This window comes from Bubalus bubalis, chromosome 6, assembly GCF_019923935.1.
Source record: "Bubalus bubalis isolate 160015118507 breed Murrah chromosome 6, NDDB_SH_1, whole genome shotgun sequence".
In the NCBI taxonomy this organism is placed as follows: domain Eukaryota; kingdom Metazoa; phylum Chordata; class Mammalia; order Artiodactyla; family Bovidae; genus Bubalus; species Bubalus bubalis.
This window is the reverse complement of record NC_059162.1, coordinates 67,286,513-67,312,191: the sequence shown is the minus strand read 5'-3', so window position 1 is coordinate 67,312,191 and position 25,679 is coordinate 67,286,513. Positions and strand designations below refer to the sequence as shown.

The window sequence follows — 25,679 nt, the reverse complement described above, 5'->3', positions numbered from 1 at the left end:
TACTTGATTTAATTGCTGACTGTTTAATTTAGTTGTGTATAGCTAATTCTCAAGTATTCAAGGTCCACTCATGCAAGATGGAGATCATTCGAGATCACTGACACTCATTTTTCTTAACAACTTTGAACAAACCACTATCTATCAGTCTGCCTTCAGTGGTGAAGAAGAGAGAATTAGTACAGGCAAACAGGAAATAAATTCTATTACAAATGTCCTTTCTACCATCAACTCTATGGAAGATGTTTTTGAAAATCACATTATAAATGGTTGTTATATTATCAGGGTAGCTCACAAAAGTCTATAAAATCCTTAATGTTGCTAAACTTTCTGAACTAAATATAGATCCTCAGATTAGGTGATAACATAGAAGAAACTTTTCTTGTGAGTCAACTATAGGTACAGTTTTACATGAGTAAAGTTAATCTTAAGCGCATTCTCCTACCACTCACGACCCACATCCCCTCAGATCTCTATCTTATCTAAAGTTGTCATTTGGGAGCCAAGGACAACTGGGATGGAGAAGGAAAGCAGGAACAGAATTAAAAGAAGGGTGATTCTCTTTAGGCCAGTTTCTAAATAAATGGATACTCATGTGCTGAATACTGAATGAACTCTGTTGACATTCAGTTCTTTCAAAATATGGTCCTAATTAAACAAAATATGAATTACATCTGTTGATACCTTATTCATTACATTTCCTGGGGACAAAGTTCCTTTTACAAGAACTCACAAGGTTGGCCAGAGGAACTATAACTATGTTAAGACGAAGGATTTTAAGGTCAAACAGAACTATATCCAAATTCTGGCTTTGCCACTTACAAGATGAAAGATCTTAGGCAAGTTAATTAAACCATTTTGAACCTCAGTTTAATCTATGCATAAAATGGGAAAGACAACTTTTTCAATGATAATTATTATCTGATAATGATGATTACAATTAACTGTGAAACATGAGGTTTTACAGCGGTTTGCTGGTGCCCCCTGAATATGGAAAGGAGTAAATGGACTTAAGACACATTTAAGGGACAGAACAAACAGCAACTAAAAACTAATTATATATGAATACTGTGAGGGGAAGAGAATATGAAACGGAAGGAGAGGAGGGAGGGATGAAGGGAGGAAAGACAGAAAAAAAAAAAAGCCCAAGAGTCTGAGCCAATGTTATTGAGAATACAGTGGCATTAAGATATAAAACCTAATAGAAGAACCATTTAAGAAAGGGGTGAATTCAGTTTTAGACAATGTGTTAGAGACCCAGGTGGAGCTACCTTACAGGCAATAAGATGTTGTTTTGTAACTCAAGAGGAAGACAAAGATATTTGGGGGTTACTTGCATATAAGCAATATTTGAAAACCATTATGGTACACTGAACAGTAGGAAGTGCGGGTCCAGCAGGAATTTGTAACAGGGACAGAATCCTAGAGATAGGTCTAGGAAGATAACAGCAAAAGATTTTCAAAGGAAGTGATCAGAGAGATTGAAGGAAAACCAGTACACAGTGATGGTTGGTCCAAAAGCAAAGAAAAAAGGTTTCAGAGACCTAAATATCACAAATAAGTTTTTTTAAAAAATTAGGATGATGTGAAAATTAGGACATTTTAGTACATTTTGCAAGAACAGGTGCAGAGCATTTGCTAGAGTACAAACTAGAATAAAGTAGATAGAGGAAAAAATAAGGCAGCGAAGAAATAAAGAGTGGCAGTTGACTTTTTTTATTATGGTAAAATACACACAAAATTTGCCATTTTAACCATTTTTAGGAATAGAATTCAGTGGCATTAAGTACATTCACACAATTGTGCGACCATCACCACCATCCATCTCCAGAACTTTTTCATCGTCCCAAACTGAAACTCTATACCCATTAAACAATAATTCCACAGCCCCTCCTCCCTCAGCTCCTAGAAATCACTGTTCTATTTTCTGTGTCTATTCTTGGTATTCTGTGACCATTCCTGGTGCCTCATGTAAATGGAATCATATAGTATTTGTACATCTGTGTTTAACATTTCACTTAGTATGACGTCTTCTAGGTTCAGTATGTTTCAGAATTTCCTTCCTTTTTAAGGCTAAATAATACACCATTTTATATATATGACATATTTTGTTTATCCATTTTTTTGTCAATGGACATTTGGGTTGTTTCTATCTTTTGGCTATTATGAACAATGCTGCTATAGACACTGGGTTACAAAATCTGTTCAAATCCCTGCTTTTAATTCTCTGGAGTTTGTAGTCACAAGTAGAATTGCTGGATAATATAATAATTGTTTTGTTTTGTTTTCTGAGGAACCACTGTACTATTTTCTATGGTGGTTGTATCATTTTACATCTCCACTAACAGTATACAAGGGTTCCAACTTCCCCACATCCTCTCTAGCACTCATCCTTGTCTGGCTTTTTGATAATCGCCATCGTAATGGGTATGAAGAGGTTATCTCACTGTAGTTCTGGTTTGCATTTCCCTATTGACTGATGTCTATTCAAGTCCTTTGCTCATTTTTAAAATGCATTGTTTGTTTCTCTATTGTTGAGTTTGGTTACAGCAGGATTGAGGATGACTTTTTTTAAGGACTAAAAACATCTAAATCAGGAATGGAAAGTGTAAAGAAAAGAGAGAAAGGCATGATAGATGGAACGATGTAAGCAAGGTTTTCTATGGTATAATTCACACGCTTCTTCCTTTCAGATGGACAAGAAAGATAAAGACTTGTGACAATACAAATAAGTTTGAAAGTACGGGAAGGTACACTGAAGGTGTTTTTGTCTAATTTTCTCAAGACTTAGGAGGCTGAGTCATAAGCTGAACAGGAAAGCAGATAGAAGTGGGGAAGAGGCATAGAGACTATAGCAAATATTTGGAACATCTGCAATTGAAAATTGGTAAGAAGCCTAATTAGATTTATTCAGCAGCATTTAACCCAGATGAAGCTGTCAATGTCTTCACTGTTGCTTCTGTTATTGTCATTGGCATCATCATCATCATATTTCCAATACATAACTTGCAAAAGAAAGATTAAGAGACCTGTCCAAGACTAGATAGCTATTAAATGGCAGAGATTGGATTCAATCCCAGTCCACCTTATTACATTATGCTGTGACCTAAGAAATGCTAATGAACTTTACAGTTTTAAACATAAATCTTTCTGTTTTATTTTAATTCTTCTGAATAAAATCCTAGAGGTGGAGTGGAATTACTATTATTGGTTATGAATACACACACACTAACAAACTACTTTTCAAAAAAGCTGTATTAACTTACATTCCCATTAGCAATTTAAGAGCATGCTCATCTCACTGCCTCTTCACCAACTATTCTCATTTTTAAAATCTTTTCAATTTTGGTGAAAACTGGTATCTGTTTGTTTTTATTCTGGAATACTTAACAGACTAATGAGGCTTAAACTTTTCATTCCTAATACAGAAATTTAATATATCAGGAACTATATGACAAATTTGTAGGTAGACAGAATTTTTCAAACTTACATAAAGTTAATGAAATATCAGTATTGAAATATTGATTACTATTTTCAAATAGCTTTACAGTTTCATGTATGCCTTGAAAAGTGACATTTTGGGAAGCAGGTCTCATAAGTTATAATATGAAATCTGATATGAACTTATATGAATGTAAAATCACATCCCAGGTGATATTAAAGGAATAACACATGACCTTCAAGCAGTATAATTTCCATTACTTGTCTTATAATTTGAAAATAAATAAGCAGTATGTTATTTTTCACTAGACTTCAGTTTTAAAGTCTACAGTTAGGGAAAACACTGTAAGAATTTAAAACAATCTCAGTCAGTCTCTAGGCAGGGAGAGTTCTATGGATGCTGTCTTTTTATGAGTTTCCAGTATTGATAATTCAATAGGCACAATTTAAAAGAGAAATGTCAGAAGTTTTCTACTTGATAGACTTTTCAGTCAACCTTTAGTAAAGTTTAGCTATAAAGAGGCAGGCATTACTAGAATAGAAAAACATAAACATGTCAAAATAGCTAGAGTAAAACAAGATGAAGAGCTATCACAAAGAAGGACAGAGCTAAAAAACTGTCCAAATACATGTCACATAATGACAGAAGCTAGAACTGCAGCATCTAAGACAACATCTGAGAATGCAGCAAAGTGAGAAGAGGTTCTCAATTATACATATTTTAAATATTACATTATAAGATTAAGAGACTAGAGCATACCGATAAATGGTTTTATTGGCAAACACTGCAAATAATTACCTCCAGTGGTACTCAACATGGGGCAGTATTACCCTCCATGGGACGGGAGGAGTTCAGAAAAGGCGAGTGCATTGTTTGGTCTCACAATGAGTGAGAAGTACTCACGGAAACCAGTGTTTGGAAAGACCAGGATGCCAACAACCCTGTGATACACAATCCAGTCTTGTACAATGAAAAGAACAGTCTCACTCAAATGCCAAGAGTACCCACAAAGCACAACAATGGACATACCAGGAAACTATATGGATTGGTTGTACTAGAAAAAAAAAAAAAATACCTCTAGGATTTAAAAGGAACAACAAAGCATAGATGAAACAAAATTTTGCAAAACAGATTTCCATGTTATAAGCCAAGGCCTCTTAGGACACAGTGCAGTATTTCTTCCCAGTAAACTGAATCTTCAATGGATATATATAGCTCTATAGTAATCTTTTGGGTAGCTTGTCTGAATGAAAGAAAATGGGTTACACTATATCATCATTATGTACCCTGCAGAGATGCATTAAAAAATATAGATTTTGCAATCTACTAATCTTATTAAAATATTAAAGGATTTATAAGAAGCCTTATAACTGAAACAGTGGGATCCAGGGAAAGCCTGGAATATGGATAAGAACACAGTGGAGAAAACAGTGGATAATGTATCTCTGTCAAGACAAAATATGAGAAAGTTAAAGTTTTTTAAACAACACACAGGTTTGGGCCTTTGTTTACACTTAGCCTTTGCCTTAGTAAAGGGTCTTGAATTAATAAAGATAAAATTGTTTCATGATGTTGATTCCCAGAATAAATCTCTCACATATCTTAAATTCCAGGAAAGTATCTACTAAAAGATGTCTAATCAAGATGTTCAAATCATGCATATTTATACTTGTTTAATATAGAAACAAGCTGAGACAGCAAGATAAATTTAATTTCACAAGTGAGGACAATAATCATCAGGACCAAGAACAGATTCACTGGAGGTTTAAAATTCAGTTCGTACTTATAGAGTTCACACCGTATCTTTGCTGCTTTCATAGCACAGGGTACTCACTGCTACAAAAGCCTGCAGTGCTAACATGTCCAGGTTCAAATCTTGGCTTTGCCATAGAACTAGATATTTGATTGTATACAAGTTGTCTCTTGTTCCTCTGCCAACATTGTTATGGTTTTGTGTCTACCTTTATGAGAGATACTGATCTGTGATTTTCTTCTCTTGTGATGTATTAGGTATCAAGGTACACTAACCTCATTGATGCTTTCGAATTGTGGTGCTGGACTCTTGAGAGTCCCTTGGACTGTGCTACCTGATGTGAAGAGTTGACTTAATGGAAAAAACCCTGATGCTGGGAAAGATTGAAGGCAAAAGGATAAGAGAGCGGCAGAGGATGAAATGGTTAAACAGTGTCACCAACTCAATGGACATGAATTTGAGTAAACTCTGGGAGATGATGAAGTACAGGGAAGCCTGTCGTGTCGCAGTCCATTGGTCACAAAGAGTTGGATATGACTTAGCAACTGAACAACAACAACACTAACCTCATAAAGTAAGTTAGGAAGTGTTTTCTCCTCCTCAATTTTTTGTGACTGTATACCATTTTTTACTTAAATGTTTGACAGAATTCACCAGCCATGCCATCAGAGTCCATACTTTTCTTTGTGGTAAAATTTTAATTTATAAATTCAATTGCCTAACTTGAAAATCTATTTAGCTTTTCTACTTATGTTTGGACCAGTTTTAATATTTGAATTTTTCTAGGAATTTGTCCATTTCATCTAAGTTGTCTAAAATTTGTTGGAAAAAGGTTTTTATAAACTTTACTTATAATTCTTTTGATTTCTAAAGGGGATCTAGTGATGCCCCCTCTTCATTCTTGATTTTGATAATTTTCTTCTTTTATTATCTTAGTCTAACTGTGTTACCAAACTTGTCTATCTTTTCAAAGTAATAACATGGTTTCATTGGCTTTTTTTCATTTAATTTTTATCTTTAGTATTTTACATCTAGTAAAGACTTGGAGAAAGCAATGACACCCCACTCCAGTACTCTTGCCTGGAAAATCCCACGGATGGAGGAACCTGGTGGGCTGCAGTCCATGGGGTCACTAAGAGTCGGACACGACTAAGCGACTTCACTTTCACTTTTCACTTTCATGCATTGGAGAAGGAAATGGCAACCCACTCCAGTGTTCTTGCCTGGAGAATCCCAGGGACGGGGGAGCCTGGTGGGCTGCCGTCTATGGGGTTGCACAGAGTCGGACACGACTGAAGGGACTTAGCAGCAGCAGCAGCAGCAGGAAAGCACTGCCTGAACATTCTTTTAGAAACTAACGAGCAACATGAGCTTTATACCAAAAAAATAACGGTGACATTACTACTTCATTTCCAATTCTCCTTCCTCTAATTCTTCTGATTGTGGTCAAAAGATGTTATTCTTTTGATCGTGGCCTCTTTTTTTTTTTATTCTGGAAGTTTTTAAGGCCTTCTTTTTATTTTTTATTGTTCTCAAATTTCAAACTAATGTTCCTTGGATGGGGTCTATTTGTTTCTTAGCAAACCCCTGAGTTTTGGAAACATATTCTTGCATTATTTCTTTAATACAGCTTCCCCTTTATTTTTTCTTTCTGTCTTTTCCAATGCTTTTCATTAGTCACATGTTGGATCTCACAAATTACTGTCTGAAACTGTGAAGGTTCTGAAATTTTACCCTGCTTCCAAGATAACAAGCTGGCCTAGAACAGTTTCATGGTTACTGGCAGAAGACATGGGACTCCTAAATCAGAGACAAAGTACTTTATTACTCATAATCTACATGAGTTTCACATGTGTGCCAGTTCTTTTTGCCCCCAAGTCCCATGGGGACAATGCAGTGGCAGACCTTGGTAATTACTATGCATACAGTAGGTTTATGTAACAGACAACGAATCCCCAACCTAGAAAATCCCAAGTCTTTTATAAAAAGCTGCAACAAATCTGTCTAATCTTTGCCCAAGAGAGAGACATTATCTTTGTGATAGCAAACAAATCTAAATGAGTCACTATCTCTATCTTCCAATACTGTTCACAAGATAAACATCTTTGCCAAAATAATCCAGAGTAAAAGTTTGTCAGTGTGGGACTTCCCTGGTGGTCTAGTGGTTAAGAATCCACCTGCCAATGCAGGGAACAGGAACACAGGTTCAATCCCTGGTCTGGGAAGATTCTGTAAGCCATGGAGTAATTAAGCCCACGCACCTCAACCCCCAAGCCTTTGCTCTAGAGCCCACGAGCTGCAACTACTGCTGTGCTCCACAGGAGGAGAAGCCGCCACCGTGAGAAGACTGTGCCACGCAACACAGAGTAGCCCCACTCGCTGCAACTAGAGAAAGCCCATGTGCAGCAAGAAGACCCAGCACAGCCATAAACAAATAAATAAACATAAATCATTTTTTAAAAGCCTGGCACTGCTTCTGCTCATAAGATATACAGAAATGTGAGACTCATACAGAACTGTCTACAGTGTATTCCTTGAATTTTCTCATCCTTTATCTCTGATTTTCATTCTCTTTTTGTTCTGTCTCTTAAGAGATTCCTCAACTTTGCATTCAAAATTTTCTAGTGAAATTTTTATTTCTAGTCATATAGTTTTAATTTCTAAGAGCTCTTAAGACCTTGTTTTCTGCATATTCCTTTTTGTGTACAGTACTCTGCTTCCTATTTGGCTTAGAGGATAAAACGTCCGCCTACAATGCCGGAGACCCGGGTTTAATCCCTGAGTCGGGAAGATCCCCTGGAGAAGGAAATGGCACCCCACTCCAGTACTATTGCCTGGAAAATCCCATGGACGGAGGAGCCTGGGAGGCTGCAGTCCATGGGGTCGCTGAGAGTTGGACACGACTGTGCGACTTCACTTTCACCCTGCTTCCTGAATAATACCTTCTCATTGAAGCGACTTAGCAGCAGCAGCAGCAGCAGCAGCAGCCTTCTGAAATGGTGGTGGTGGTAGTGGCTGCTGTTAGTACTGTTTTCTCCTGTTACTGTCTTTGTCTATATTTGCTAAGTTCCCTTTATCCATTTGCTTATTTTGAGCTTTGTCTTCCATAATAAAGAATTCTCCAAAAGTTTAATGATCCTTGGTTGTATCTCAAAAGTAAGGAAATAAAACACACTGATCACAAGACTTTATGCATTAACAGCACTTACCAACCACGGGGCTTACCAATGAGGTGAACAGACTGGGACTGGGCTATTAAACTGGGGTCCTGCAAATGTCACAATACACCATTTTTTTTCTATTAGGCTAGTTGGAGAAGGTAATGGCACCCCACTCCAGTACTCTAGCCTGGAAAATCCCATGGACGGAGGAGCTTGGTAGGCTGCAGTCCATGGGGTCACTAAGAGTCCGATACGACTGAGCGACTTCACTTTGACTTTTCACTTTCATGCATTGGAGAGGGAAATGGCAACCCACTCCAGTGTTCTTGCCTGGAGAACCCCAGGGACGGGGGAGCCTGGTGGGCTGCCGTCTAAGGGGTCGCACAGAGTCAGACACAGCTGAAGTGACTTAGCAGCAGCAGTATCTTCAGGGAGGAACTCTCCAGTCTTCTGCCAGATAGAATATAAGCCTGACACCAGTGTTCTGTAAATTAAACAGGAGAAGGGCACAGGGAGTTCCTCTTTGCACACAACCTTTGAGGTGTCTGGTGCCTGCTTTCCCAGTTTCTACAATACAAATGGCTTGTTCTCAGAGATCTCCCTCATGATGGAAATTAGGGTGTAGCTTGTCCACTCCACTAAGCTGATTACCATTTATTCAACTAATTTTCTTCTTTTCTTCTTCCAATTTTGGTGCCTCTCATCTGCTATTTTCTACTCCTCCATCTTCTTTGTTTTACAGTATTTATATATTTTTATATCTTTACTGTCATTTGAGTAGGGTTTTTCAGGAAGGAGAATAGACATGTGTTCAATTAGCCATGTTTAAATAGCTCATAAACATAATTTATAAATTTTGGTAAAAATTACCACACTGTCCCTACCAATTAACACTCCTCTCCAATAGTTTATGTGTTTTGTTGTTACTGAGTATTACTACTTTTCATAGTTTTGCTAATGTAAGAGATATTTAAATGGGAAAAATGTTTTTTTAATTTTTAAGGTTGAGATGAATAACTCTTAGATCATTAATGAATATTAATGTTTTCGTCAGCTTATTAGTTATTTTTATTTCAGGTCTGTCTGTATGTATGAGGTCTGTCTGTATGAAGTTCTTTGCTCCTTTTCCACTGGAGTGTTAGGTTTGTTATCACTTTGTAAAAGCTCTTTATATATAAAGATGTCAATTCTGTAAGGAAAATAGTTTTCCACTTTGATATTTGCCTTTTTGTTTTGATGTACATAAATTTTATATTTTTACAAAGTCAAATACATTGATTTTCCTTAAAGCTTTTGCCATGATTTTCCCTTAGAAATTCCTTACCAAAAATATTTACCAATATATAGTTTTAACAGGTCCCATTTTTTGCATTGATCTATAATCCAATTAGCATCTACTTTTTCCACAAGTTATAAATCAAGAATCTAGTCTCTGCTGCCCCTCCCAAAGACTTAACTGTCCCAGCATCATTTACTGAATAATCCTTTATTTTCTCACTGATTTGTGGTGTCATCTTTATCATTTATATAATCCAAATGCATAGTGGGGTTTCTAGGCTAGCTAAATGATTTATATTACCTACTCTGCTCAGATCTATTCTGCACTTAGGACTTATCTACATTGTTTTATCAATACCACTTTGTATACCTAAATAGTACAAGCCTAAATATTTTAATATCTGGCAGAGCTAACTAAAATTGATTCTTGACACAAAATTTCAAAAAATAAAACACATACCTAACTAGATGATACTAAAGAAAAAGTGTTATGGTAAATTATACATTCATTACTGATCTTTTCATTTTTCCAGTACATTTCTAAAACATATCACTTTTTTAAAAAAGGAAGATTAGTAACAATTGTGTTTAAGATTGATATACTACTCCTAGTTCAGTTCAGTTCAGTCACTCAGTCGTGTCCAACTCTTTGCGACCCCATGGACTGCAGCATGCGAGGCTTCCCTGTCCATCACCAACACCTGGAATTTGCTCAAACTCATGTCCATCAAGTCAGTGATGCCATCCAACCATCTCATCCTCTGTCATCCCCTTCTCCTCCTGCCTTCAATCTTTCCCAGTATCACGGTCTTTTGAAATGAGTCAGTTCTTTGCATCAGGCGGCCAAAGTATTGGAACTTCAGCTTCAGCATCAGTCCTTCCAATGAATATCCAGGACTGGTTTCCTTTAGGATTGACTGGTTTGATCTCCTTGTTGTCCACGGGACTCTCAAGACTCTTCTCCAACACCACAGTTCAAAAGCATCAATTCTTCGGTGCTCAGCTTTCTTCATCCAACTCTTACATGCATACATGACTACAGAAAAACCATAGCTTTGACTAGATGGATCTTTGTTGGCAAAGTAATGTCTCTGCTTTTTAATATGCTGTCTAGGTTGGTCAGAGCTTTCCTTCCAAGGAGAAAGCGTCATTTAATTTCATGGCTGCAGTCACCATCTGCAGTGATTTTGGAGCCCAAGAAAATAAACTAAGATCGTGGCATCCAGTTCCACCACTTCATGGCAAGTAGATGGGGAAACCATGGGAAAAGTAAAAGTTTTATTTAGTTCCTCTTTGCTTTCTGCCATAATGCTGGTGTCATCTGTATATCGGAGGTCATTAATATTTCTTCTGGCAATCTTGATTCTAACTTATACTACTCTTAACTACATATTAATTTTTCAAAAACTTGTGTCTGTTTTTTTTTTAATCCCTGCTTGTCACTATTTTATAATTCAATAAACTCTACATGGTGCTAATCTATTTTTTAAGTTTACAAATTAAAGTAACACGAACCTACCAATTAAAAACAGGAAAGAAAGAAAAATGTTTTCTAACCCATCTGTATGCAATTCTTTTCACAAAGAACAAAAAATACAAACTTTCCACAAAAGTACCATAGTATAGTCACATATTTCAAATCTTAATAGTAAATTTAAGCTATTTTTTAAAGTGGTTTAATTGTAAAATTAACATCTCTGAAATAAATGTAAAATTACTTATACAGGAAAATCATCCACATCTCTCCATACATGTCTCAGTGAGATAGTTCTGTACCTGTCTTCCTAGTAAACAGATTAAAAGAAAAAACAATCTCCCTAAAAGAAAAATTATCAACATAAGCACGCAAGGTTAACCAAACCACTTTCTTTTGTATGTGTTTTTCTATTTTTCATAATATTTTATGTCCTAACTTTATAAATCTTTAAGAGGATTAGTTGTATTTTCACATAAAATAATGGTCCTTTCATCAGTATTTGCAATTTACACTATCCCATGCAACTTATGGTTTTCTTGCTGTTGTTGCAAGACCACTAGATTGTCTGAATTGTCAATATAATGAAACCTACAATTTGCCTACCTACTCAGAAACATTAAATAAATACTACCACTGTTGGTCATGAAAGGAACCCAAGTGTCATAAATAGCCTGCAGTAAACTCTTTTTGTGACCTTTAGAAAACTCTTCACTTACATTTCTTCTTAGTCCGCATGTCAAAGACTCCTAAATTCAACAAAGGTCACCATCCTTATCCAGTGTCTACTATGTCCAATGTCTACTATGTATCAGACACTACACTTAATTCAATTTCCAATGAAAATACTAACACCACTCAACAACATTTGGGAGAATTCAAATAACTTCAGTTTACAAGAACGAAATAGAGGAAAATGGGGGAAAAGCAGCAAAAAGAAGTGAGGAAGTCAAAAGAGGATAGAGAACAGAGGAAAGGAATAGGAAGGATGACAACATCTTATCTGTTTTCTTCCTCTAACACTACCAGAGCTATACAACAACGTGGAGAGATGATATGTAAAGCATTAACAGATGTACTGTGCACATGGCTGACTCGGCGGCTATCAGAAAAGTCAGATACCAATCCAAACCTATACAATATAACAGTATATCTCAGGGAAGGAACACCTTGAATCTCCCAGTACCATGAAGCCATGTCACTACCCACTACTACCTAAGCTGTGATTCCATCATACCAGGAAGGAGTGGAAAAGGAAGAAAACTCTAGGTGAGAGTGACTAAATTTTCTACCATTAGGCTGAAAGAAGAGGAGGGATAAGAGGTTGATTTAAAAAAAATAAATCCAATAATAAGAAAATACAGAAAACATGTCTTTGCTCTACTGACTGTGACTTCTGAAAATCATCCACACTATAAAGCAACTACGCTGAGTGGCATGCACATCATTTCCAATTTGTTGTGGCCAAAAGCAAGACTGCTGCAAATACCACTGCACTGAGATGCAATGGTTTTGGTATATTCACAGAGCTCTGCAATGCCAAAGAATGTTTAAACTACCATACAACTGCACTCATTTCACATGCCACCACGGTAATGCTCAAAATCCTTCCAGCTAGGCTTCAACTGTTCATGAACCAAAAACTTCCAGATGTACAAGCTGGATTTAAAAAAGGCAAAGAAACCAGAGGTCAATTGCCAAGACCTGTTGGATCATAGAAAAAGAAAGAGAATTCCAGAAAAACATCTACTTATGCTTCACTGACTAGGCTAAAGCTTTGACTGTGCAATTCACACCAAACTGTGGGAAATTCTTCAAGAGATGGGAATATGAGACCACCTTACTGGCCTCCTGAGAAACCCGTATGCAGGTTAAGAAGCAACAGAACTGGACATGGAACAACAGGCTGGTACAAAACCTGGAAAGGAGTACATCAATGCTGTATACTGTCCCCACGTCCAAGGAGCAGCAGCTGCGCAGGCTAAGGAGGGCCGAGAGGAGCTACTCCATGTTCAAGGTCAGGAGGGGCGGCCAGTGAGGAGATACCCGTTGTCCAAGGTAAGGAGCAGTGGCTGTGCTTTGCTGGAGCAGCCATGAAGACATATCCCACGTCCAAGGTAAGAGAAACCCAAGTAAGATGGTAGGTGTTGCGAGAGGGCATCAGAGAGCAGACACACTGAAACCATACTCACAGAAAACTAGCCAATCTGATCACACAGACCACAGCCTTGTCTAACTCAGTGAAACTAAGCCATGCCGTGTGGGGCCACCCAAGATGGGAGGGTCATGGTGGAGAGGTCTGACAGAATGTGGCCCACTGGAGAGGGAATGGCAAACCACTTCAGTTTTCTTGCCTTGAAAATCCCATGAACAGTATGAAAAGGCAAAATGATAGGATACTAAAAGAGGAACTCCCCGAGTTGGTAGGTGCCCAGTATGCTACTGGAGATCAGTGCAGAAATAACTTCAGAAAGAATGAAGGGATGGAGCCAAAGCAAAAACAATACCCAGTTGTGGATGTGACTAGTGACAGAAGCAAGGTCCGATGCTGTAAAGAGCAATATTGCATAGGAACCTGGAATGTTAGGTCTATGAAACAAGGCAAATTGGAAGTGGTCAAACAGGAGATAGCAAGAGTGAACGTCGACATTTTAGGAATCAGCGAACTAAAATGGACTGGAATGGGTGCATTTAACTCAGATGACCATTATATCTACTACTGTGGGCAGGAATCCCTTAGAAGAAATGGAGTAGCCATCATGGTCAACAAAAGAGTCCAAAATGCAGTACTTAGATGCAATCTCAAAAACGACAGAATGATCTCGGTTCGTTTCCAAGGCAAACCATTCAATATCACAGTAAGCCAAGTCTATGCCCCAACCAGTAACGCTGAAGACGCTGAAGTTGAATGGTTCTATGAAGACTTACAAGACTTTTTAGAACTAACACCCAAAAAAGATGTCCTATTCATTATAGGGGAATAGAATGCAAACGTAGGAAGTCAAGAAACACCTGGAGTAACAGGCAAATTTGGCCTTGGAATATGGAATGAAGCAGGGCAAAGGCTAATAGAGTTTTGCCAAGAGAATGCACTGGTCATAGCAAACACCCTCTCCCAACAACACAAGAGAAGACTCTACACATGGATATCACCAGATGGTCAACACTGAAATCAGATTGATTATATTCTTTGCAGCCAAAGATGGAGAAGCTCTATACAGTCAGCAAAAACAAGACCAGGGGCTGACTGTGGCTCAGATCATGAACTCCTTATTGCCAAATTCAGACTTAAATTGAAAGAAGTAGGGAAAACCACTAGACCATTCAGGTATGACCTAAATCAAATCCTTTATGATTATACAGTGGAAGTGAGAAATAGATTTAAGGGACTAGATCTGACAGACAGAGTGCCTGATGAACTATGGAATGAGGTTCGTGACATTATACAGGACACAGGGATCAAGACCATCCCCATGGAAAAGAAATGCAAAAAAGCAAAATGGCTGTCTGGGGAGGCCTTACAAATAGCTGTGAAAAGGAAAGAAGCAAAAAGCAAAGGAGAAAAGGAAAGATATAAGCATGTGAATGCAGAGTTCCAAAGAACAGCAAGGAGAGATAAGAAAGCCTTCCTCAGCGATCAATGCAAAGAAATAGAGGAAAACAACAGAATGGGAAAGACTAGAGATCTCTTCAAGAAAATTCAAGAAAATTAGAGATACCAAGGGGACATTTCATGCAAAGATGGGCTCACTTCATACAAAGATGGTCCATACCATCTTTGGATCTAACAGAAGCATAAGATATTAAGAAGAGGTGGCAAGAATACAGAGAACAGTACAAAAAAGAGCTTCATGACCCAGATAATCACGATGATGTGATCACTCACCTACAGCCAGATATCCTGGAATGTGAAGTCAAGTGGGCCTTAGGAAGCATCTCTACAAACAAAGCTAGTGGAGGTGATGGAATTCCAGTTGAGCTATTTAAAATCCTGAAAGATGATGCTGTGAAAGTGCTGCACTCAATATGCCAGCAAATTTGGAAAACTCAGCAGTGGCCACACGACTGGAAAAGGTCAGTTTTCATTCCAATCCCAAAGAAAGGCAATGCCAAAGAATGCTCAAACTACCACACAATTGCAATCATCTCACACACTAGTAAAGTAATGTTCAAAATTCTCCAAGCCAGGCTTCAGCAGAACGTGAACCATAAACTTTCAGATGTTCAAGCTGGTTTTAGAAAAGGCAGAGGAACCAGAGACCAAATTGCCAACATGCACTGGATCATCGAAAAAGCTAGAGAGTTCCAGAAAAACATCTATTTCTGCTTTATTGACTATGCCAAAGCCTTTGACTGTGTGGATCACAATAAACTGTGCAAAATTCTGAAAGAGATGGGAATACCAGACCACCTGACCTGCCTCTTGAGAAACCTATATGCAGGTCAGGAAGCAACAGTTAGAACTGAACATGGAGCAACAGACTGGTTCCAAATAGGAAAAGGAGTACGTCAAGGCTGTATATAGTCACCCTGCTTATTTAACTTCTATGCAGAGTACATCATGAGAAACGCTGGGCTGGAAGAAGCACAAGCTGGAATCAAGATTGCCGGGAGAAATATCAATAACCTCAGATATGCAGATGACATCACCCTTATGGCAGAAAGTGAAGAGGAACTAAAAAGCCTCTTGATGAGAGTGAAAAAGTTGGCTTAAAGCTCAACATTCAGAAAACTGAGATCATGGCATCCGGTCCCATCACTTCATGGCAGATAGATGGGGAAACATTGGACACAGTATCAGACTATATTTTGGGGGGCTCCAAAATCACTGCAGAAGGTGACTGCAGCCATGAAATTAAAAGACGGTTACTCCTTGGAAGGAAAGTTATGATCTACCTAGATAGCATATTCAAAAGGAGAGACATTACTTTGCCAACAAAGGTCCATCTAGTCAAGGCTATGGTTTTTCCAGCGGTCATATATGGATGTGAGAATTGGACTGTGAAGAAAGCTGAGCACTGAAGAATTGATGCTTTTGAACTGCGGTTTTGGAGAAGACTCTGAGTGTCCCTTGGACTGCAGGAGATCCAACCAGTCCATCCTAAAGGAGATCAGTCCTGGGTGTTCATTGGAGGGACTGATGCTGAAGCTGAAACTCCAATATTTTGGCTATCGCATGTGAAGAGTTGTCTCATTGGAAAAGACCCTGATGCTGGGAGGGATTGGGGGCAGGAGGAGAAGGGGACAACAGAGAATGAGATGACTGGATGGCATCAGTGACTCAATGTATGTGAGTCTGAGTGAACTCTGGGAGTTGGTGATGGACAGGGAGGCCTGGCGTGCTGTGATTCACGGGGTGGCAAAGAGTTGGACATGACTGAGCGACTGAACTGAACTGAACGAACTGAACTGTCACCCTGCTTATTTAACTTCTATGCAGAGTACATCATGTGAAATGCTAGGCTGGATAAATCACAAGATGGAATCAAGATTGCTGGGAGAAATAACCACCTCAGATATATAGATGATACCACTCTAATGGCAGAAATCAATGAGGAACTAAAGAGCCTCTTGATGAAGGTGAAAAGAGGAGAGCAAAAAAGCTGGCTTAAAACTGCACATTCAAAAAACTAAGATCGTGCATTTGGTTCCATCACTTCATGGCAAATAGATGGAGAAACAATGGAAACAGTGGCAGATTTTTATCTTCTGGGGCTCCAAAATTTGTGAAGACAATGACTGCAGCCATGAAATTAAAAGACACTTGCTCCTTGGAAGAAAAGCTATGACAAACCTAACCTAAACTTGGAAAGTAGAGACGTTTTTTTGCCTACGAAGGTCTGTATAGTCAAAGCTATGGTTTTTCCATAGTCACATATGGATGTGAGAGCTGGACCATAAAGAAGGCTGAGCGCCGAATAATCGATGCTTTCGAACTGTGGTGCTGGAGAAGACTCTTGAGAGTCCCTTGGACTGCAACGAGATCAAAGCAGTCAATCCTAAAGGAAATCAGCCCTGAACATTCATCAGAAGGACTGATGCTGAAGCTGAAGCTCCAATATTTTGGCCACCTGATACAAAGAGCTGACTCACTGGAATAGACACTGATGCTAGGAAAGATTGAAAGCAAGAGGAGAAGGGGATGACAGAGGATGAGATGGTTCGATGGCATCATCAACTTAATGGATGTGTGTTTGAGCAAACTCTGGGAGATAGTGAAGGACAGCAAAGCCTGGAATGTTGCAGTCCATGCGGTCGCAGAGAGTTGGACATAACTTAACAACTTAACAACAACAATTGCGATGCTTACCACCAAGTTTAGAACATTTTTACCACTTCAAAAAAAAGAATCCCTATACCCATTTAGAAGTCACTCCTCATTCCCCCCACCTCATCCCCATTCTAGACAACCCATAATAGATCTGCCTATTCTAGACATTTCACACAAACAGAACCATACAACATGTGGTCTTTTATGATAGACTTTTACTTAACACACTGTTTCCAAGGATCACCCATGTATACAGGTATCAGTACTTCATTCCCCTTTAATCACTGAATAATGGCCCACTGTATGGATATATTTTATTTGTCCATTAGTTGATCAACACTGTGATGTTTCCAATTATTGTCCATTATAAATAATATTACTATGACCATTCATGTACAGGTTTTTGTGTGGATACATGTTTTTACATATGTAGGCTGGAATCATTGGGTCATATGGTAAATCTACACTTAACCTTTTGAGAAACTGCCAGACTGTTTTCCAACGTGTGATTTTAATTTCTGCCAATTTGATGGGCATACAATAATTTTACTTAATTTGTAATGTGTATACTTCCTTAATGAGTGTTAGGCTTTCTTCTCTTTTTTTTATTTTTTTTACTTTTTTTTAAATTTTATTTTTAAACTTTACATAATTGTATTAGTTTTGCCAAATATCAAAATGAATCCGCCACAGGTATACATGTGTTCCCCATCCTGAACCCTCCTCCCTCCTTCCTCCCCATACCATCCCTCTGGGTTGTCCCAGTGCACCAGCCCCAAGCATCCAGTATCGTGCATCGAACCTGAACTGGCAACTCGTTTCATACATGATATTTTACATGTTTCAATGCCATTCTCCCAAATCTTCCCACCCTCTCCCTCTCCCACAGAGTCCATAAGACTGTTCTATACATCAGTGTCTCTTTTGCTGTCTCGTACACAGGGTTATTGTTACCATCTTTCTAAATTCCATATATATGCGTTAGTATACTGTATTGCTGTTTTTCTTTCTGGCTTACTTCACTCTGTATAATAGGTTCCAGTTTCATCCACCTCAGTAGAACTGATTCAAATGTATTCTTTTTAATGGCTGAGTAATACTCCATTGTGTATATGTACCACAGCTTTCTTAGCCATTCATCTGCTGATGGACATCTAGGTTGCTTCCATGTCCTGGCTATTATAAACAGTGCTGCGATGAACATTGGGGTACACGTGTCTCTTTCCCTTCTGGTTTCCTCAGTGTGTATGCCCAGCAGTGGGATTGCTGGATCATAAGGCAGCTCTATTTCCAGTTTTTTAAGGAATCTCCACACTGTTCTCCATAGTGGCTGTACTAGTTTGCATTCCCACCAACAGTGTAAGAGGGTTCCCTTTTCTCCACACCCTCTCCAGCATTTATTACTTGTAGACTTTTGGATCGCAGCCATTCTGACTGGTGTGAAATGGTACCTCATAGTGGTTTTGATTTGCATTTCTCTGATAATGAGTGATGTTGAGCATCTTTTCATGTGTTTGTTAGCCATCTGTATGTCTTCTTTGGAGAAATGTCTATTTAGTTCTTTGGCCCATTTTTTGATTGGGTCATTTATTTTTCTGGAGTTGAGCTGTAGGAGTTGCTTGTATATTTTTGAGATTAGTTGTTTGTCAGTTGCTTCATTTGCTATTATCTTCTCCCATTCTGAAGGCTGTCTTTTCACCTTGCTAATAGTTTCCTTTGATGTGCAGAAGCTTTTAAGGTTAATTAGGTCCCATTTGTTTATTTTTGCTTTTATTTCCAATATTCTGGGAGGTGGGTCATAGAGGATCCTGCTGTGATGTATGTCAGAGAGTGTTTTGCCTATGTTCTCCTCTAGGAGTTTCATAGTTTCTGGTCTTACGTTGAGATCTTTAATCCATTTTGAGTTTATTTTTGTGTATGGTGTTAGAAAGTGTTCTAGTTTCATTCTTTTACAAGTGGTTGACCAGATTTCCCAGCACCACTTGTTAAAGAGATTGTCTTTAATCCATTGTATATTCTTGCCTCCTTTGTCAAAGATAAGGTGTCCATATGTGCGTGGATTTAACTCTGGGCTTTCTATTTTGTTCCATTGATCTATATTTCTGTCTTTGTGCCAGTACCATACTGTCTTCATAACTGTGGCTTTGTAGTAGAGCCTGAAGTCAGGCAGGTTGATTCCTCTAGTTCCATTCTTCTTTCTCAAGATCGCTTTGGCTATTCGAGGTTTTTTGTATTTTCTTTTCACTCACTAGCCATTTCTGTTTGTTTTTCTCTGATCTGCTTTTCATTTCTTTTGTCTTTTTTTTCCTACTGAGTTGTTTTGTCTTTTATAAACTTTCAAGAATTCTGCTTATATTTGTGATATTAACCAATTCACTACTGTCTTCTTTGCAAAGATCTTATTTTGATTCTAACCTTGGTGTTTTAATGTTGTGGTATCTTTTGATATATAAAATATTAAATTTTTATGGAGCCAAACATATCTCCTGTATTTCTGTGCTCATTAAGAAGTTCTTTCCTACTTTAGATTAAAAATGCAGTTGCCGAAACTTTCTTCTAAAATCTTATTTTACTTTAAGTCTTCATACAAAATTTATTTTATATTACATAGTATGAAATTGAAATTAAGCTGTTTTCCTATTGAAATACTATAATCTTAATCATATATATTTAATGATCAAATCTCATAAATTTTTTTCTTTGAATTCTCTATTCAGGGTTTTTTCAAGCCACAGATCGGGACTGTTTGCTTTTGAAATCAATTCAGTTTTATTTGACACTGAAAAGAAAACAAAATAATGTGCATCACATGTACTGAGGGTAAATGTTTCATAAAACTTTTACTTCTAATTTTTAACACATACATACATCAATGTATATAAAATGTATTTCTTACTATGAATTATAATAATGTTTGAAATCCAGCCTTTCATTGTATTCCATTAATCTATTTATCTATTCCTTTGTCCATACATATTTATATGATTCAAGAGGCTGTTTTCTTTTATATACCTTCTTTGTCTATTATTAGATACTTGTTTTTCCACATGAACTATGTGGTCATTTTCTTTTTCTAACATTAAAAAAAAAAAAAACTTGCTTCTATTCTAATTAGAACTGCTAATTTGGAAGAATTTTACTTTATGATATTAAGTTCCCTGCCCCATCAAATATTTGGTATAACTTTCTGCTTATGAAACATAGTATGCTTCCATGATTCTTATGCTATAAGTTCTATAGTTTACTTGCCAAATGTACTTCCTAAGTATTTTATAGTTCCCCTCATTGTGAAAGAACATTTTTCTCATTTCCATTTTGTGTAGTTATTGTAAATATAAAGAAGCACCATTTTTATTCATCTTATATCTGACTATCTCACCAGATTCTCTTCTTACTTCTACTGCTTATAACTTGAATGTCTTGGATTTCCTAGATGTGCAATCATGTATACTAGGACACCTAAAAAAAGTAAATAATTTGGCAGTATAAAATGGCAATATTGAAGTCTTATCTATTGCCTCATTGTAACACACAGTTTAAGTAATATAAACAAGAAATTAATTATTCAAATGACTGAAATACATTCCTCTCTCTCACTCTCTGGTATTTCTCGAGTTGCTCTTCATGTTAAGCCCTGTGCCTGGCTCCTCCTCTCTCATTTTCTAAACTGTGCCCTGGCTTCTGATGCCTGGGTGGTAGGGAAAAGAGATGCTCTGGCTCTCACTATACCATTGCGCACACACACACACACACACACACGTATATATCTCCATCCATTCAGACATATGCAAACATGGCACAAGATAAGATGCTGAAAAAAATATCAAGAAATCAAGGACATCCAGAAAGATGATCAAATAGAAGATATGGTGGCACTAGTGGTAAAAAAAAAAAAAACCACCTACCAAGGCAGGAGACATAAGAGACTCGAGAGACATGGGTTTGGTCCCTGGTTCAGGAAGATGCCCTGCAGGAGGAAATTGCAATCTACTCCAGTAATCTTGCCTGAAGAATCCCATGGACAGAGGAGCCTATGGGCTACAGTCCATGGGTTGCAAAGAGTCAGACACAAATGAAATGACTGGGCACACAGAGGATAAGATATGTGAATAAATAACATTATTTCAAATAAGAATGACACACACTCCAAAACAGAGATAGGTAAAGCATGACTCAAGATGAGAAGAAAAACAGTTACTTACAGTACAAAAACACACTATTATAGGTGGAAGTTAAATATATACTTCAATAACACTATAATACAGATATATTACATATTTTGAAGTTTTATGGGATTGGCTGCACCTAATTATTATATACTTTACTATTCTTTTAGGGGGGAAAATGGCTTTCAGATAATTCACTTATAAGTGAACTCCTAGCAACATACTCGACAGACAATTGTAACAGTTTCAAACTTGTAGTATTGTCAATAAAGGGAAATAAGAGGAAAAATGATCTTTCCTGATTACCCCTTGAGAACAAAATTAATTTTATTCAATATAAAGAAAAAGAAATTCCTATCATGAATCTTAAAATAAAAATTTTATAAATTCAGGCACTGTAAAAATTTCATTATAATTGCTTATAATTCAGTGTTAAAATTAATATAGCTTCTTATAATGCCAAGAATATCATCAAAAAAATTTTGACCAGGGTAAAAGTTTTTCATCTTTGAATTCACACAGTGTATATAACAGCAGTTTATTGGTTCATTCACACTATAAAAATATGACTGACATTTCATCTGGTCAACCATCTTAAAGGTTAACTCTTGTTTCCTATTTTAGATTTTATTCTAGGTGAAGTGTTGTGCGCAGATTCTATTTACCTATTCTGAACAAACCACAAACTGTTTCATTGCTCACTCTTACTGTTAAGAACATATTGACTTGCTGCCTGCTCTGCTGTTAAATTCATTTATGCTGAGAGTCAGACATGAAGACAGAATTTTAAATGTGACATTTGCAGGCTGTTAGGTCATTTAAGCTCTGACAACACCAGGGAATTCCTGACATATAACTGGACCTGATTACCAACCACAGATAGACTGTGGGCAAATTTTAGACCACTTTTTATAATTTCTCATAGAATTTTAATATTCAATTTTAACATCCATGAAAAGATCTATATATCCAACATTTTAAAGTAAAAGCCTGTTTCTTTTAATAAGCTCAACCTGGTACTCATAATCAATCTGTATCTGCTAAATAAAAATTCTTTTGATTGGCAAAGACATATGGAAAGACTCAATAGTAATTAACATTTGTGAAAATTCTGAAAAATTCTGACGTTTAAGGGCTTTTAATATTTCCTATAATCTATAGCCTCTGATAAATATGGTAGATCTATAGGCCATAACTCTCATCAACAAACCACTTTTAAAATTCTTAGATTCTGGCCCAGCAGGGCGGACTTTATATGCTGTCAGAATTACAGTACAAAATCAAAGTTTAAAAACTTACCACACTGCCTTCTCTAGGATTACAGTAATGTAGAAGGGATGATAGAGTCATTATAATTGGAAATGAAAAAATTACCCATATGACATTTAGAATTACACTTTACAAGAGTTGATAATGGGGTAGGGTGGAGGAAGTAGGGAAAGATTTCTTTCTCATTTTAGCTACTCAAAGAAATTATACCAAATGATATTTTTTCAGCATTTTCTTTGTCATTAACGAGTACCATATACAATGGTTCAAATGAAAGTTCTCTGAAATTAAGTCTTGTTGTTAAGTAATGCACAAAAGATAATTCTGATTCTACCCTGTATTTTATATAAGCAAGAATTCTACTGTTAAACAGCAAGTAGCCTTTTAATACTGCGCTTTGAATGAGATTTCCAACTGTAAGAGGTGGAGTCTAAATAGGGCTAGACAGCCTGGAATGCCTTTCAGCTATAGCACATTGATTCTGAAAAACCTAACAAAAGCAATTACTTTTCAGAGATTAAAAATCTTGTTTCTTTCAAAAGAATAAAAATGGAAAGCAAACCTGGTGTATTATCTGAGCTACAGGAAGTTGTTCAGCATATTTCAGAGGTTCCATTAGTTCCTCAACCATCTGGTCTTTCTTATAGCTGGAAAAAAGAAATTAAAAAACACAAAGCTAAAGTATATTTTTGTAAATATGGCAAATACTTAAACACATCAAATATGAACTATATTAAAAATATATATATCTGAGATTGTAAAATAAGCAGTATTTGTCAATAATCTATGAAAAATAATCTAAAGATAATTTTTAAATGATACAACCATATATACATTCAGATTGCATAAAATTACTATTTAATAAGACTACTTAACATCACATAATAGTCTCATCCTGTCTTTCACTCTGAGACTTAAAAATGTTTAAGAACTCCATGTTCACTGCATATGCTTTTAAAGGTCTTCAAAATCTGGCTCCAACTATTCAAGCCTCATCTTCAGCAACTCCTCCTCTACATCCAAATCAACAGTTTCAGCCATGCCCATCTACTGGTCCCCTGCCAGTGGGCCTTGTATTCTCATGATTCTGATTTTCTTCATTCTGTTTCCTATTTGGACCAATCAAAGCTCCCTTTTTGTTTACTCTTCTTTCAAATATAGTAATTTATTTAGATCTACTTAGGTGTGCTTTTTTTTAACCACCTTGAAGACAAAAATCATGTCTTATTCTTCTTTGTATAGCCACTGTTTACCATATTATGAAGACTCAATAAACGTTTGCTGAATGAATATATGAATAAAATAAAGACAATAATAACTCTCTGAGAGGTTCTATATGGAAAATATTTTAATACTTATATTTCAATGAGATGCAGAATTGACACAACACATACCTGATGGTATAAAACAGTAAAGTGCAGAGTAAGAATAAAATCTCCCCAAATGAAGAAAACTACAAAAAAATGTTCTTAAAAAAGTATCAACATTTACAAAATAGCAAATAAACATTAGACTTCAAAAGAGTAAGACTGAAACACATTTAAACTTTCAATTACCTTTTATTTCTGTAAAGTAAACATCACCTTATCAACTTAAATTTAAAAACTGAAACCTTGAATTACCTTGAAAAACAAGACTAGTATAAATCTCTAGTTAAGAAATTTGATGATGAGAAATCTGGATCTCTCCCAATAAAAAGGCAAATATACAAATAAGGACAAAATTTTGTACATAAGAGTTTAAAAGGCCTCTTAGATAGGTAAAAGTTTATATATACTTTGCAGATTAGCATAAATATAATTAATTGGAGGAACTTTGAAGACGCTCACTATTGATAAAAAAACTGTCTTAAAAATTTTTAAATATTGCTTTATAGAGACAGAAAATAGAAGGGTGGTTTCCAGGAGCAAAAGAGGAGAGAAGGGGGAATTACTAATGGGTAGTAATTCCAGTATTAAAAGATGAAAAAAGTTCTGGAGGTAGACACAGATAAAGACAAAGACCTCATGAAGATACCAGGGGAAGATTTAACTGTCTATAAATCAATGAGAGGATTTATAAGAAAACAATCCTGTCAACACCTTGATCTTGGACTTCCAGCTTCCAGAATTGTGAGGAAATAAATTTCTATTGCTTAAGCACTCAGTCTGTGGTACTTTGTTATGGCAGCCCTCACCAATTATTAGAGTATACAATTAAAAATAAAATAAATATTGATTGACCAAAAATAACCCACATTATTTTTAAACATTTCGCAATGTACCACCTTTTAAAGCTCTACCTATATCTTTAGGTATACAAAACATACACCAAGCAACAAAAGGAAAATAGATTAAATAATATACAATTTAAAATTTTTGTGCTTCAAAATACCCTACCAAGAAAGTGAAAAACCCAAAGAATGGAGGAAAATTTTTGCAAATCATACATCTGGGAATACCAGACCACCTGACCTGCCTCTTGAGAAGTCTGTATGCAGGTTAGGAAGCAACAGTGAGAACTGGACATGGAACAACAGACTGATTCCAAATAAGAAAAGGAGTATGTCAAGGCTGTATATTGTCACCCTGCATATTTAACTTCTATGCAGAGTACATCATGAGAAACGCTGGGCTGGAGGAAGCACAAGCTGAAATCAGGATTGCCGGGAGAAATATCACTAACCTCAGATATGCAGATGACACCACCCTTATGGCAGAAAGTGAAGAAGTAAAGAGCCTCTTGATGAAAGTGAAAGAGGAGAGTGAAAAAGTTGGCTTAAAGCTCAACATTCAGAAAATGAAGATCATGGCATCCGGTCCCATCAATTCATGGCAAATAGATGGGGAAACAGTGGAAACAGTGACTGACTTTATTTTGGGGGGGCTC

At 36.8% G+C, this 25,679-nt stretch overlaps 1 protein-coding gene across 5 annotated transcripts in view; it reads right to left on the bottom strand.

The window, feature by feature from the left end:
* The window catches only part of PIGK (phosphatidylinositol glycan anchor biosynthesis class K), a 144,292-nt gene that overhangs the window by 29,313 nt on the left and 89,300 nt on the right, over positions 1–25,679 (bottom strand). For all 5 annotated transcript variants that reach the window (XM_045166122.1, XM_044944834.2, XM_006068416.4 and 2 more), the window contains exon 10: positions 23,374–23,458. In XM_045166122.1, the coding sequence (XP_045022057.1) occupies positions 23,374–23,458 (85 nt within the window). The remainder of the gene's footprint in view (positions 1–23,373; positions 23,459–25,679) is intronic.